The sequence below is a fragment of the Gopherus evgoodei genome, chromosome 9 (assembly GCF_007399415.2).
Source record: "Gopherus evgoodei ecotype Sinaloan lineage chromosome 9, rGopEvg1_v1.p, whole genome shotgun sequence".
Lineage (NCBI taxonomy): Eukaryota > Metazoa > Chordata > Testudines > Testudinidae > Gopherus > Gopherus evgoodei.
The window spans coordinates 70,121,823-70,135,448 of record NC_044330.1 but is presented as its reverse complement, the minus strand read 5'-3'; the positions used below and the strand labels follow the sequence as shown (position 1 = coordinate 70,135,448).

The window sequence follows — 13,626 nt, the reverse complement described above, 5'->3', positions numbered from 1 at the left end:
ACCGAGCACCAAGCTCAGGTGAAGGAGGAACATACTGTAATGTCTTCAGGAAAAAGGAAGGCCTCACCACCCTGTGCTCACTTATTGGAGAAAGGTTGGGACTTGTTCATAGAAAGCCAGGAAGAGCAAATTCCTCTTCGTACAGTTACAGAGTACCCTCTCCTCTACAGGATCCCAAAGCACTTTACAGAACAGGTGAAATTCAGCAACAAAGATAGCAGAGGATGTACTTGCTTACATGAGGACTGAACTTTGTCCTGCCTAAGGTTCTCTCAGAAGAACTTCGCCTGCAGCATTCCATGCCAGGAGTTGGCTGTTCTCCATCAGCAACATTGCACAACAGTTTTAAAAAAGAGAATACAAATAACTTCTCTAATTGAAATTGAGCCAACACAGTGATGGATTAGAGAGACTATGTGCTGCTTTGCTACAAGGGTTATGTGCCAGGCCAGAATGGATGCATGTTGAGTGGCAAACAAATCAATGCTTCTGATAGATTCCTGCACTGAAATCATCATGGAATTTCCTGGAGACAAAATCCAACCGAGTTGATATTTTAGAGTAAAATATTTAATATTTATTGTGTTTCAAGACAAGAGGATTTCTATTTAATACAAAAACAAGTTAAAGCAGAACATAATACTGATGATGAAATCATGCCCAGCTCAGTGGAGGCAGACCTACAATGCTACAGGCACAGACAGCTACACCACCGAACCTCATGCTACAACTTAAGAAAATCACTACAACCTGATCAGGAGAGAGGAACGAGGCCCTTTAAAAAATACAATTATAAAAAAACGTGATATAAAACCCTTGATTGGGAAGAGAGAGCCTGGAAACAGATGTTATTGAACCAGAGCCTCAGACAGACATGGCAATGTGTCTGAAAAGCATGATAGGACCAGCCAGTTGCAACAATAGGTGTGTTTCAATGATCAGTGACAGAGGCTGATGTGCATAATATAATTTAAATGGCCAACGGCAGAAGAGAAAGCAATGAGTGCTTCGTTCCTAATGCAGACAATACACCTCCAAAACTAATGGTGAATTCCAGTTAAATAACTAGCAAAAAGTATAAAAATGACATGAAAGCAGTGTCATATCATGCTACTTCATTGTGCAATCAAACTGAAGAGGTGGGGTTGTGGGGGCCTGGAGGAATGTAGTTATTATAACTACCTCAGGTATACTAATTACCCCATTCAGTGTTACAAAAGAATAGTGTTTTGACAATTCCCCGACTGCAACAGAATGGCTGGTACACTCAATTCCGTGAGCTGATTCTGAAGAGGATCAGTCAGTTCAAACATGATTTCAGCAGGCTGGGACCAGGTGAAAACTGGGGGTCATGAAGTGCACTCCAGAGGAGGGAGATCAGAGGAAATTTCCTAAAATTCAGAAAACAGAATGGTTAATGAACATGTTTCCCAGCTCTAGAGATCAGGAATCTCACAGAGCTTAAGTCACAAAGTGGAAACAAGTTTATGGGTCGCATGCTATCCACAGCAGATAGTGGTCCTCACTGCAAAATGTACCACCATTCAACATCTTCACCCCTGCTCTGAAAGACCCAATATGGGATCAGCGAGGGAGCTGTGGGTTACATTGAGGAGTAGAAGCAGAGTAGTGCGGTGAACAAGAGGAGGCGAGGCAGTACTAGAATAGCAGGGAGCACTGCAAGCTAGAACTGTAGTGCACTAAAAGAGCTGGGAAGAAGCAGAACTAGTCTAGGTCTAGGGTGATGGGAAGGAGGTCTAGGTAAGTAACCAAGGTGCATAAGCACGCATGTGTAGGAGATTCCACAGCACCTGTCTGCTCTGTCCTTGCACATGAAGGTTTCTATTTTGCTTTAAACTTTAAGAGTCAAAGAACTGCTTACTACAAAATGTGGGTTCTTCTCTCTGCTAGATGCTTATAGAAGAAACACAAATTTGAGTAGAGCCCCGCACATCCGAGTGGGTAGACCTGCACATGGGTGTGCATGCTTCCCTGCCCAGACCTTTCTTTGTACATACGCACACAGCCTTATGAAAGCGCAGGCCTACAAAAGATCTCCCTCATCCCTAGATTTCCAGACAGGCACACGATTCAGTGCACAAGTATATCAATACACACACACACGGCACTGCAGGACAGACATACCTGGGTCAAAGGCTGGCTTATTACACCATCTCGTACTGATTGTTTGTGATGTACCGGGAAAGGCAGCAGGCAAGAAAGATCCCAACCAACTGAAATGTGAAAAAATAAACTAAGTATAGGTCGCCCAAAACCAGACATCCAAACTGCAATGCTTGGAAACAATGCAACTGAGGTCTGAACCACTGGACACTTTGCTTTGGTTTTATAAAAGCAAAATCTGGATGATGCGGGTTTTGCAAAACCAAAATCTAGGCTCTGTCATTTTAGGGTGGATAAAGCTGAGAGTTAGAGGATCCTGGCAGCCATCAATGAGAAGGAGCTCCCTGTGAGAGAGAGTCAATGTTGCTTCTTGTTAGAATTTGCTTTATGAACCATCTACTGTTTTATGGTAATTTCACAGAGACTATATGGCTCTCAGGAGCATCACAGCCCATTACACAAGCAGCAGAAAATATCAACTGCCTCTCCCCACAGCAAGGACAATGATGGAATCAAGGTTAGTGTGTTTCTGATGTAAAAATACTGAAGGACACACATCAGTTATTACTGTCGTGTGGGCTCCAGGCAGCTGTTTTCTGTACCAAAGATATTTAGGACCTGATCCTAAAAAACACTCATGCATGTAACTGTACTCACAGGAGGCAAAGTTGCAGAACTGGGCCTTTCACTTATGTGACACAACAAAGTTCACTTGAGAATAAATCAAGAAATGTTTATATGATTCTAAACCCCAAACAATGACATGTTCCTCAATAACTGCAACTGCTACGATGCGGTTACATGCCTAGAACTGATGAAAGCACATGGGCCCACCCACTTATCAGACAAACTCCAGCTGCCCTATTTGGAAGCTGTAATGAGCAGAGTGTGATATGCACATCCCAGGAAGGGGGGAGGAAATGGATAGCAGCTGAAAGAGACCGACTGGCTCCAGCCCTAGGAAACTGACGACAAAATGCAGTGAAGACAGTTTGCAGATGTACCAACTGCAAGATAAAGGTCTGTGCTCCAACCTCTCCCAATCCTCATTGTGTCTGTCTGTTACAGAGAACAGCACAACGTCAAACTAATATCAGAATAAAACAGGCTGGCCGAGATTCTTCTCTCTGTGCTTGTGCTATTACATGTTAAACCTTGACTTGGACAGGATGTGCCTGTATACTTCACAGACTGCTTTCAGGCAATTTCCTTCAATGAAGAGTAAATTAAAGCTAAAATAAACCAAGCAATCAATACACAATCTCACTCTGTCAGTCTCTTCTCTGGTTTCTGGGTCTGTGTACTCCTCTGCATTAATCCCAAGCTGCTGTTTCTTCATATTCTTTACTCAAAAGCAAACACGTGCTGAAGAAAATAAGGAGTTCTGCCATTTGGAATTGATACAGAGATCTGTGACTCTGTGTTTGAGAATTTCAGAAAGAATGGAAATCACCTTGAAACAAGAGTTAAAAAAAAAAAAAAAAAGTCAAGTCAAGTCACCAGGTGTAGTTCATCTGTGTCTTTGTTTCTGTTGCCACTTTCCTTGCTGACTGCAAGGTGTCCCAGTTCCTAGAAACAATCACAGCCAAACATCACAGAACACGGGGGATTTAAGCAAACCTTGCAGCTGCAGCAGAAAGACTCGGGCTCAGACCACAATTGAGGCAATCAACAAGACGTACACAGTACAGTAGATGATCTTACTTGACATACTACTCAGAAACTTGTTCAGATATCTGCCCTGTTACGTACCCATACACACAGATGTCCTGTTGCAGTTATCAGCATTCTGGGAGAGCCTGTGGATAAGGCAGATCTGCACCAGCTATCTTTTAAATTCTCCTTAAGACTTCTGACACACACAAGAGTGAAAGATGGCACTACAGAGATGGTGAGAGCACATGCCTATGTGACAGAGCCATGAAAGAAACACACTAAGGGACACCATTCTGATCACCTTCTCAGATGAGAGACAGACCAAATACGGCAGGAAGCTTCATCAGCCAGAGCGATCCTATATGAAGGCAAAACCTGCCAACCTTAGCCCATTAGCCAGGCTTTCAAGTGCTCAGGAACAAAAGCTGGGGTCAAATTCTCCAAGCAGCTCAACTAAATAAAGGCCAGATTTGCAAGAGTGCTCAGCACCAAGCAACTCCCACTGTGATCAGATTTTCATAACTGCTCAGCACTCAACATGCACCCAATGTAGGGAGCTCTTCTGAAAGCCCACTTCAAAACATTCCCCATGCATACAAGGAGCTCAGGCCAGAGGCCTCTTGCTTCCTACTGAGACAAGTTGATCAGATTAGGAGACATTAGTTCCATTGCTGCTTGAGACACGATGCTTCTTCACCACCAGGATAAAACCTCAGGTTGAAGAATCAGAGGGACAGGAAGAAATAGCAGGGGGAGAAGAGGGAGTCTGTAATATTGTGCTCGCTGTTTTGCAGTGTGGCTAACAGAAGATGGTGTCATTGTATTAACTGGGTCTGAATTTGAGAGAGGCATTTCAGGATGTTTTAGGTCACGTACAAGCACTTTCATTTAGTTAAACTATCATCCTGCAAGGGCAGCAGAAGCAAGGGTGACAGTTTGTGCACTGGAAGAAGTAATTCAGACAGCTAACACTGAGTCAGAACAGCAGAGGTTTGGTTGTATTGGCATCTCTTAAAAGTTGGCTGTTTCCAGAGAGGGCTGTTCTCAAGCCATACACAGGCTTGCTGGTAGGAATTTTCATCCCCAGCTTTGGAGATGGGTGACTGGGTGGCACTTAGGCAAAATGGCAGGGGAATCTGAAGAACAGTCGACCATTTCCTCCTCTTTGAAATATGCTGTGCCTTTCCATATGCAAGAAAATGTTAAAAGACATTAAACACAAAGACTAGACTCAGAGCTCTTCAAGGACCACAGAAGTACAGCAAGGACGATTTTACCTGGAAGCAAGCGATGCCAAAGGAGATACCAGCCACAATGCCCATTTTCGATTCCATAACTGTTGTTACCATACTGAAACAACCCTGCAGAAAAAATAATTAGCATGAGGGTATAGCATGGACAATTCCTGGCCGCCAGACACCAAGTGCACATCCTTCCAACCCACAGACACCGCACAGGCAGCTGGAAGGTTAAACAAGCTCAGGAAGAAATCCAAGTAAGGGCCTGGGATTCAGGACTTCCTGGGATCTGTGCTGAATTCAGCCACTTGACTTGCTGTTCGACCTTGGGCGAGTCATTCAAAGCTTTGTACTTTGCACCTTTCATCCGGGGCACTTTGCCAAAGTGAGCCTTAGCCCTGTTTTACGAATGGGGATGTACAGACACAGAAAGGCAGCATGATTCACTGAAGGTCACAAGCATGTCAGTGTCCGAGCCAGGAGCTGAACTCAGACTTCCTAGTCCCAGTTTAGCCACTAGGTAACACTACCTGCCTCTGCATCTCTATTCATTCCCCTGCATACTATCTTCACAGGGAAGCTGTGTGGATTAAGCGCTACAGGAACATAAAGCATTATACACAGTATCTTACACAAACCCCTTCTCACACACAGGGCAAGTAGTACAGTGCAGGCGAGCTAATGCAGACAGATTCTTTCCCACCAACAAGGAATAGCTGGGACTTCCAGAGAACCTGAGAAAAAGCACTGGAGATATCTTCTCTACGCATCTTTCCTTAGCAGCAGCAACACAGCCTTCACCCCCATTACTGCATACAAGTTTCCTGAAGCCCAATAACCCTCTTTCTGGAATGAAGTTCCCTGCCACCTACAGGACTTGATTCTCTACCAGATAAAGAAGATCAAAGTATCCCAGCTCTCTCCTCCTGACGCCTGCTTCCAGGACATGGAGAGGGACAGTCTCTGAGATTCACTTACATTACCATACACCATAGCCTTGGCTTTATCCAGCTCCTTCAGATCACTCTCTGTGCAGTTTTGGAACTTGCAGCAGCTCAGAGGGATTCCCTTCTGTGCAAAATAGGTAGTGTTCACCCAGTCTGAGTAGTTCTGGACTCCACAGCAGTGTAACTAGGAAAATCAAGTTTTAGAACAGTAAGGAGTAGTGCATGAACCCCAAAGCACCACATCCCCAAGACTACACCAATCACTGCAGGCACTGGAAATGTTTCCCCTCCTCGGCCTCCTCCAAACCCCTCCTCATTGCAACCCAACAGCCCTGCGTAAACAGCTTCCACCACCTTCTACCCTTTACCTGTCACCTCCTCTGAACAACGCTAAGCAGCTATTTTTCTTCAAATGCAAACACTTTGAGACAGTCTCAGGGATACAGATAGGGTAACCAGATAGTAAGTGTGAAAAATCGGGACGGGGGGGTAATTGGCACTTATATAAGAAAAAAATCAAATATTGGGACTGTCCCTATAAAAATCAGGACATCTGGTCACCCTAGACATAGATATATGCAGGACAAGGACAGTGTCTGCCAGTTTTGTACAAGGACAAGCACACTCTAGGCACTCAGATAAGATCTGTGTAGCACATACCCTGCAAGGCCACTTGTGTGAACACAGCCACCCTCTATGCTGTCCATCATAACGGCTGTCCCTTGTATGCTTGAGAACTGGGAACATCAAGGCAATACTGCTCCCCAGTATTCTGAGCCAATTACATGGGGAATGAGGCAAGGGGAGGTTGCAACACACTCTCCTTCTGAGGAACAGCTCTGGCAGTAGTAGAGAAGGCATCTAATGTTTAATGCCTCCTGGTAAAACAGGGCCTTCCTTGCATTATACTTTGCCCGTGCATGGGAGGCTCAGCCTCAGCTGCTGCACAACCCAAGTATCGGGGTGTCCTGGGCCATGCATCTGGAGGATACAGACTTCCCCACCAGTTTCTTTAGAAGGAACTAAATATAAGCACTCACAGTTCTCTGGATGGTATCTACCGCCTCGCTGTGGGGATCCATTGTTGTATTGTAGTTCTTCAGTGCAAGACTGTAGTTGCTCTCAAAGTTGTTCTTAATCTGCAGAGAAGAGAAAGATTTTCATCAGCTAAGCCTCCGAAGGCTACAGGTCCCAAAGAGTTCCCTGTCACAAGAACGTCTCTGTCTTAAAAATACAGCTCCATCTGAAACAGAGAACCAGGAATGGCTTAAACCATGTTAAAAAGTCATTCCTGTTACTATCCAGGTGTGAGAGTGGCTATAAAGATGAACTGGGGATTAGGGCAGGGAGCACTGCCCCAACTACTAGAACTTAATTCATGCATTTACAGGCAGACCTAATCACTGTGACATCACAAATAAAATCAAGATTTGTGTGGGCCACATTTATGGCCAAAGACACTTGCAGAATCAATCTGACTGGCACGTTTCAGATTAAGGATCAAACTCACAAATTAAAAAGTCTGTTTTTTATAAAAATGTTCACGTCCGTCAAGCTTAGTAGGAACTAGGGAATGGTTTTGGTTTCCACTTTACACTCCTTGGGAGAGATGTTCAAAGGCACAAATGGAAGGTAGGTGTCTAATAGCCGTTTATGCCTTTGAACATCTCCCCCACCTCATTATAGTCAGGTTGTTTCTAATCACTGAAATACTTTTCTACCCAATTTAAGGAACTTTAAGGGATTAGTGACTAACATTTCTCTTGGATAGTGTAATGCACCCATTGCAATTATTTCTAGGCATTCTACATATAGTCTCTCTAAACCCGTTGATGTTAAATACTGGTTAACTTGGTGGATAGTGTTACAGTTGTATTTCACAAGTACTAAATTCAAGTTTAGCTTTCATTTTATCTTTGCTAATATTCTGATTAATCATCAGCAATGCAACTACAAATTAATTCTTGTGAATCAAAAAAAAGTTCATTCCAAACATGTCTCATGTATACAAAAGTTAGAAAGAGGCCAGCTGTGTTGGTTATGGTATGAGATTTGTAAAAAAACAATCATGCTGGCAAAGGGAGTAATGCTAGTTATTTAAAGGTTGTATTAAAAAAAAAAAAGTTCAGATTTAGTTCCCACTCCCAGTTCAGAACCCCTACATGTGGGTCCCCCAATGTTGGCCCTAAATTTCTCTCATTTAACTTTCCTGTTGAACTAATTAAACTTTTCTGATGTGATTTTTTTAGCACTTTTTACATCTTTATATGACAAAGACTTTTCTTATTCAGTATGTTGAACATTTGGAATCAGAAACTGAGACAAATTCTGTTCTCAGCAACAACACTGTAAATCCCGACTACCCCACTGAAGTCAAAAGGATTACTCCAGATTTATACCTGTAAAAGGAGCAGAATTTGACCCTCAGTATGCAACAACCAGGGGATTATACAAAGTAAGAGGAAACAACACGTAAGTGAGAACTCCGTCCTGTGCAGAGGCCGCATCCAAGTCCTGGCCTCAGGCTGCCTCAGGAAGAGGAGGGAAGGGGTTAAAGTACCGGGGAGATAGGTCACACCTGGACTCACCTCATGTCTGAAAACAAATCCTACAACAGCAGCCACCAGCACAATCAAGAAGATGAGGGACAAGAACATGGCATACTGTGGACAGAAAAGAAGAGAGAATCATTGCAAGCAAAATACATTCCAGGGCTAACACAGGTACACAGAAAAAAAAGCTGCACGGAGAGCATCTATTAGGACATATCTCAGATTCAATCTCTTTGGCAGAGCTGAGGTTCTAGCAATTGTGGTTATGCAAGAAAGTCAATGAATGCCTGGTTCAGAGAAAGTTTCTTGAGGCAGACACACACAGAAAGCACAACACAAAGAAGGAGCACATGCAGACAGCTGGTGAAGTCCTGGGTTGTAGAAGCAGGTATTGGATTTGTGAGCCTTCTGGTAGTCAATGGCCACTTACCAGTTTTAACATCCATGTGCTTCCACGGCAGGTGGCGAAACAGCCAAAAGTGCCCAGAAGGATGACAACAGTGCCTGTGCCAATGAGTACGTAGGGGACATTGGTGGCCTTCTCATTTAACAGGGAGAAATACACCTCTAGGCCCACCTTGCCCCAGATGCCAACTGCCAGGAGGATAATGCCAGAGATCTGGAGAAATCAGAATTGAGACTCAATCATCCTTACTCCACTTGTTACTTCAAAGCACTTTACTTAGCCATAGTCACTTAAACCCACACACTGAGAGCCTAAGGGTATGGCTACACTTGCAGCCATACAGCGCTGCCACGGGACCGCTCCCACGGCAGTGCTTTGAAGTGCGAGTGTGGTCGCTGTGCCAGCGCTGGGAGTGCACTCTTTCCCAGCGCTGCAGGTACTCCACCTCCCCGTGGGGATTAGCTTACAGTGCTGGGAGAGAGCTCTCCAAGGACTGAGGCAGTGTTTACACTGGCGCTTTACAGTGCTGTAACTTGCTGCGTTCAGGGGGGTGTTTTTTCACACCCCTGAGCAAGAAAGATGCAGCATTGTAAAGCGCCAGTGTAGCCAAGGCCTGAGAGACACCACAAGATACTCTGGAAGTGTGCAAGAAGACAGGGATCCCACAGGAGAGAAATGGGAGGCTAAAGACAGATAAACTGGGGATGGGAAGGCAGCGTGGGTAGAGGGGTTCCAGGAAAGACTGCCTGGCAAAAGTCCTTGAGAGTGGGCAATAAAATTGTTTATGTGAAATCATTTATCAGAAGGGCAGAGCTGGGAGTCCAGGAAGCACTTGTATAATCAGAGCATTTTACCTCCGAACTTCAGTCCCTCAGGCATTGTATAAACAGGAACACAGATGAATCTGCCTTTTAGGAATTAACTTTCCCCATGTGGAAATGATTTGCTCTGTTACAAACATGCCCATGGGTGCCACATTCCAGACCCCTTCATGCATACGCACACGCACATAGAGGGGAGACACAAAGAAGTCAATGGTAGGGCAGACAGGCCCAGCGCTAATGGATTCGGACACACTCACCTGCTGGAGGAGCCTGGGGAGCAGTGAAAGGAAAGGGACAAGGTTACAGGGTGCACTCCTCCCAGCACTGCTGTTCCCTGGGGGCTGCCATGCCAATACTGGGCATGGATAGGCACATCACCAGTCACACAGGTGCAGGGCCATGACACGGGATAAGGGGAGCCCTGTGATGGGCACAGACAGCTGGAGGGGCACACGGACCTTAGAGTCCATGGGGGCACCTGGCCAGAGGGTCCCTACAGACCGGACAGGAGAACCCCTCTAAAGCCTGGGCCCTGCCCCCGCACCCACCCTTGGACGGGTCCAGCCGGCCCAGCCCCCCCAGGTCCTCTCGCCTAGGCCCCTACTATCCTCAGGACTCCGCCCCACCTCCCCCAGGACCCCATTACCTGCCAGGGGCCCCCTACTCCCCCAGCCCCTGCCCCACCACCCCCAACAACCCCCGGGACCCCTCCCCCACGACCTCATTACCCACCAGGGGCCCCCTACTCCCTCGGCCTCTACCCCACCGCCCCCAACAACCCCCAGGACCCAACCCCCAGGACCCCATTACCCACCAGGGGCCCCCTACTCCCCCAGCCCCTGCCCCACCGCCCCGGTGTCCCCAACAACCCCCGGGACCCCTCCCCCAGGACCCCATTACCCACCAGGGACCCCCTACTCCCTCGGCCCCTGCCCCCAACAATCCCCGGGACCCCTCCCCCATGACCCCATTACCCACCAGGGGCCTCCTACTCCCTCGGCCTCTACCCCACCGCCCCCAACAACCCCCAGGACCCAACCCCCAGGACCCCATTACCTGCCAGGGGCCCCCTACTCCCCCAGCCCCTGCCCCACCGCCCCGGTGTCCCCAACAACCCCCGGGACCCCTCCCCCAGGACCCCATTATCCACCAGGGACTCCCTACTCCCTCGGCCCCTGCCCCCAACAATCCCCGGGACCCCTCCCCCACGACCCCATTACCTACCAGGGGCCTCCTACTCCCTCGGCCTCTACCCCACCGCCCCCAACAACCCCCGGGACCCCTCCCCCACGACCCCATTACCCACCAGGGGCCCCCTACTCCCTCGGCCTCTACCCCACCGCCCCCAACAACCCCCAGGACCCAACCCCCAGGACCCCATTACCCGCCAGGGGCCCCCTACTCCCTCGGCCTCTACCCCACCGCCCCCAACAACCCCCAGGACCCAACCCCCAGGACCCCATTACCTGCCAGGGGCCCCCTACTTCCCCAGCCCCTCACCCAGAACACGAAGCTGTAGGTGAGCAGGACGCTCTTGAGGCAGGTGATCACCGGCTTCGTCTGCAGCCTTTGGGACGGGGACGCCATGGCGGCCGGGCCACGCTCCGCTCTCCGCCGCCGGCACCGACCCCGCCCCCGACTGGCCCCGGCCGCGCCTGACCGGAAAGCGCTGGGACGGCCCGAGCCGGAAACGGCCGAGAACTGCCGAGGGCTGAGCCTCCTCGCACGTCTCCTCCCCCGCCCGGCTCGCCGCGAGCCCGCCCCTCGCACGTCTCCTCCCGCGCCCGGCTCGCCGCGAGCCCGCCCCTCGCACCGCCCAGAAGCCCGCTTGCCGCTGCCAGCCCTGCTGCCCCTGACACTCGGCAAACCGCTCATGTCGCTGCGCTGGGTCCCCCCTCCCCTCCGCTCGGGAACAGTCCAGTCACCCAACTCCCGATTTCAGAAACATCCCCCGAGGTTTGCAACCCCGCCCCCCGCGCTCCTGCAGGAGTCCCTGGCCTGCTGCGTACCCGGGTCAGCGCCCCCGGGGGCCCCTGGATCTGCTTTGCACGCCCATCCCCGCGCCTTATGGAACCAGGCCCTGCCATGTTTGGCATGGAAGGCAGGAGCCTCGTAACCAAGCTAGAGGCGGTTAAACAGAAGGGTTATTTGTTATGGCAGAGGATGGCTGGATGCAGTTCTAACTATGGGCTAAAGTCAGCCAGGTGTGAGTGAGTTCAGCTTGGTTTATTTCAGCTTCAGCCTGTGGTGAACTTCCCTCCACCCCCAGTGGATCCAGAAAGTAACTCAACTTGACTAGCTGTTTTAGAGCAGACCATCACTTAATTAATTATAACAATTTCCAGTCAGGAAACAGAGAGGAGGTAGAGAAGCTGCAGATGAAGCACTTGGCACCTACAGGTTCCTGGGTCCTGCTAGTGAGAACATGGTGACACAGCCTCCAGCTTCCCTAAGCATCAGTGGTGGGACAGGGAATTCCAGTGTCTCATGGGGAGTTGGAGTTGAAGAGGCCATCATTAACTTGAACTAGTTCATTTAGAGCTCTCTGTATTTCATCTGGTAAGCAAATAGCAGTGAGTGCAGCGTGCACAGAGCACAGCTAAAATGCATGCACATCAGCCTCCTGCATTCAGATGCAGGGGGTAGCTCCCCTCTGGACTAGTTGAAGTTTCCAGGGGGCTTTCACATTTAAGCCTATTGCCATGTTCAGCTGAGGGGTCCCAGTGGCATGGATGATTGAGGTGAGGTCTGCATTTTAGAGGATGGCACGCAGTCTCTTTGGGTACATCTACACTACAGGATAAATTCAAATTAGCTTAAACTGATTTTATAAAACAGATATTATAAAGTCGATTGTGCACGTCCACACTAGGCACATTAATTCGGTGGTGTGCGTCCGTGGTCCGAGGCTAGCGTCGATTTCTGGAGTGGTGCACTGTGGGTAGCTATTGTAAAATCATGAGGCCAATAACGTCGATTTGCGTCCACACTAACCCTAAATCGATATAGTAATATCGATGTTAGCGTTACTCCTCTCATTTTGTAGGAGTACAGAAATCGATTTAAAGAGCCCTTTAAATCGATATAAAGAGCAGTGTAGTGTGGACGGGTGCAGCGTTAAATCGATTTAACGCTGTTAAAATCGGTTTAACAGCATAGTGTGGACCAGGTCTTTGTTGGCTCTCAGTGAGACTGCTGTTCTGGGGACCAGTGCAATCATGGAGAAACTAAGAGCAGTGATGGCTCTAGCAACAGTCCCATACCACAGGCCATCGCAGGTATTGGAGTGGCTATAGGCTTTGCTAGGTCCTCTAAATACTTGCCCTTGCTGATCAGCATCAGCTGTTGTTATAACCTTATTCCCAGATTCTGGACCTTAGCGTCCAAAATATGGGGGTTAGCATGAAAACCTCCAAGCTTAGTTACCAGCTTGGACCTGGTACTGCTGCCACCACCCAAAAAATTAGAGTGTTTTGGGGCACTCTGGTCCCACTGAAAAAACCTTCCCTGGGGACCCAAGACCCAAATCCCTTGAGTCTCACAACAAAGGGAAATAATCCTTTTTCCCTTCCCCCCTCCAGATGCTCCTGGAGAGATACCCAGACACAAGCTCTGTGAAACTAGCAGAGTGATTCCCCCTCTCCGTTCCCAATCCTGGAACAAAAGCACTTTCCTCTTCACCCAGAGGAAATGCCAAATCAGGCTAGCAATCCAACACACAGCTCTCCCCTTGATTTCTTCCTCCCACCAATTCCCTGGTGAGTACAGACTTAATTTCCCTGAAGTAAAGAAAAACTCCAACAGGTCTTAAAAGAAAACTTTATATAAAAAAGAAAGAAAAAATACAAATGTTCTCTCTGTATTAAGATGATACAACAC

At 48.1% G+C, this 13,626-nt stretch overlaps 1 protein-coding gene across 1 annotated transcript; it reads right to left on the bottom strand.

The window, feature by feature from the left end:
- Nucleotides 1-554: 554 nt before the first annotated feature.
- On the bottom strand, nt 555-11,390 carry TSPAN6 (tetraspanin 6). Its single transcript, XM_030575701.1, has 8 exons — nt 11,248-11,390; nt 8,948-9,136; nt 8,554-8,628; nt 7,006-7,104; nt 5,997-6,149; nt 5,058-5,141; nt 2,146-2,234; nt 555-1,391 (listed from the first exon to the last, which is right to left on the bottom strand). The coding sequence occupies exons 1-7, from the start codon at nt 11,332-11,334 to the stop codon at nt 2,166-2,168; spliced, it is 756 nt and encodes a 251-aa protein (XP_030431561.1). The 5' UTR covers nt 11,335-11,390; the 3' UTR covers nt 555-1,391; nt 2,146-2,165.
- Nucleotides 11,391-13,626: the final 2,236 nt, after the last annotated feature.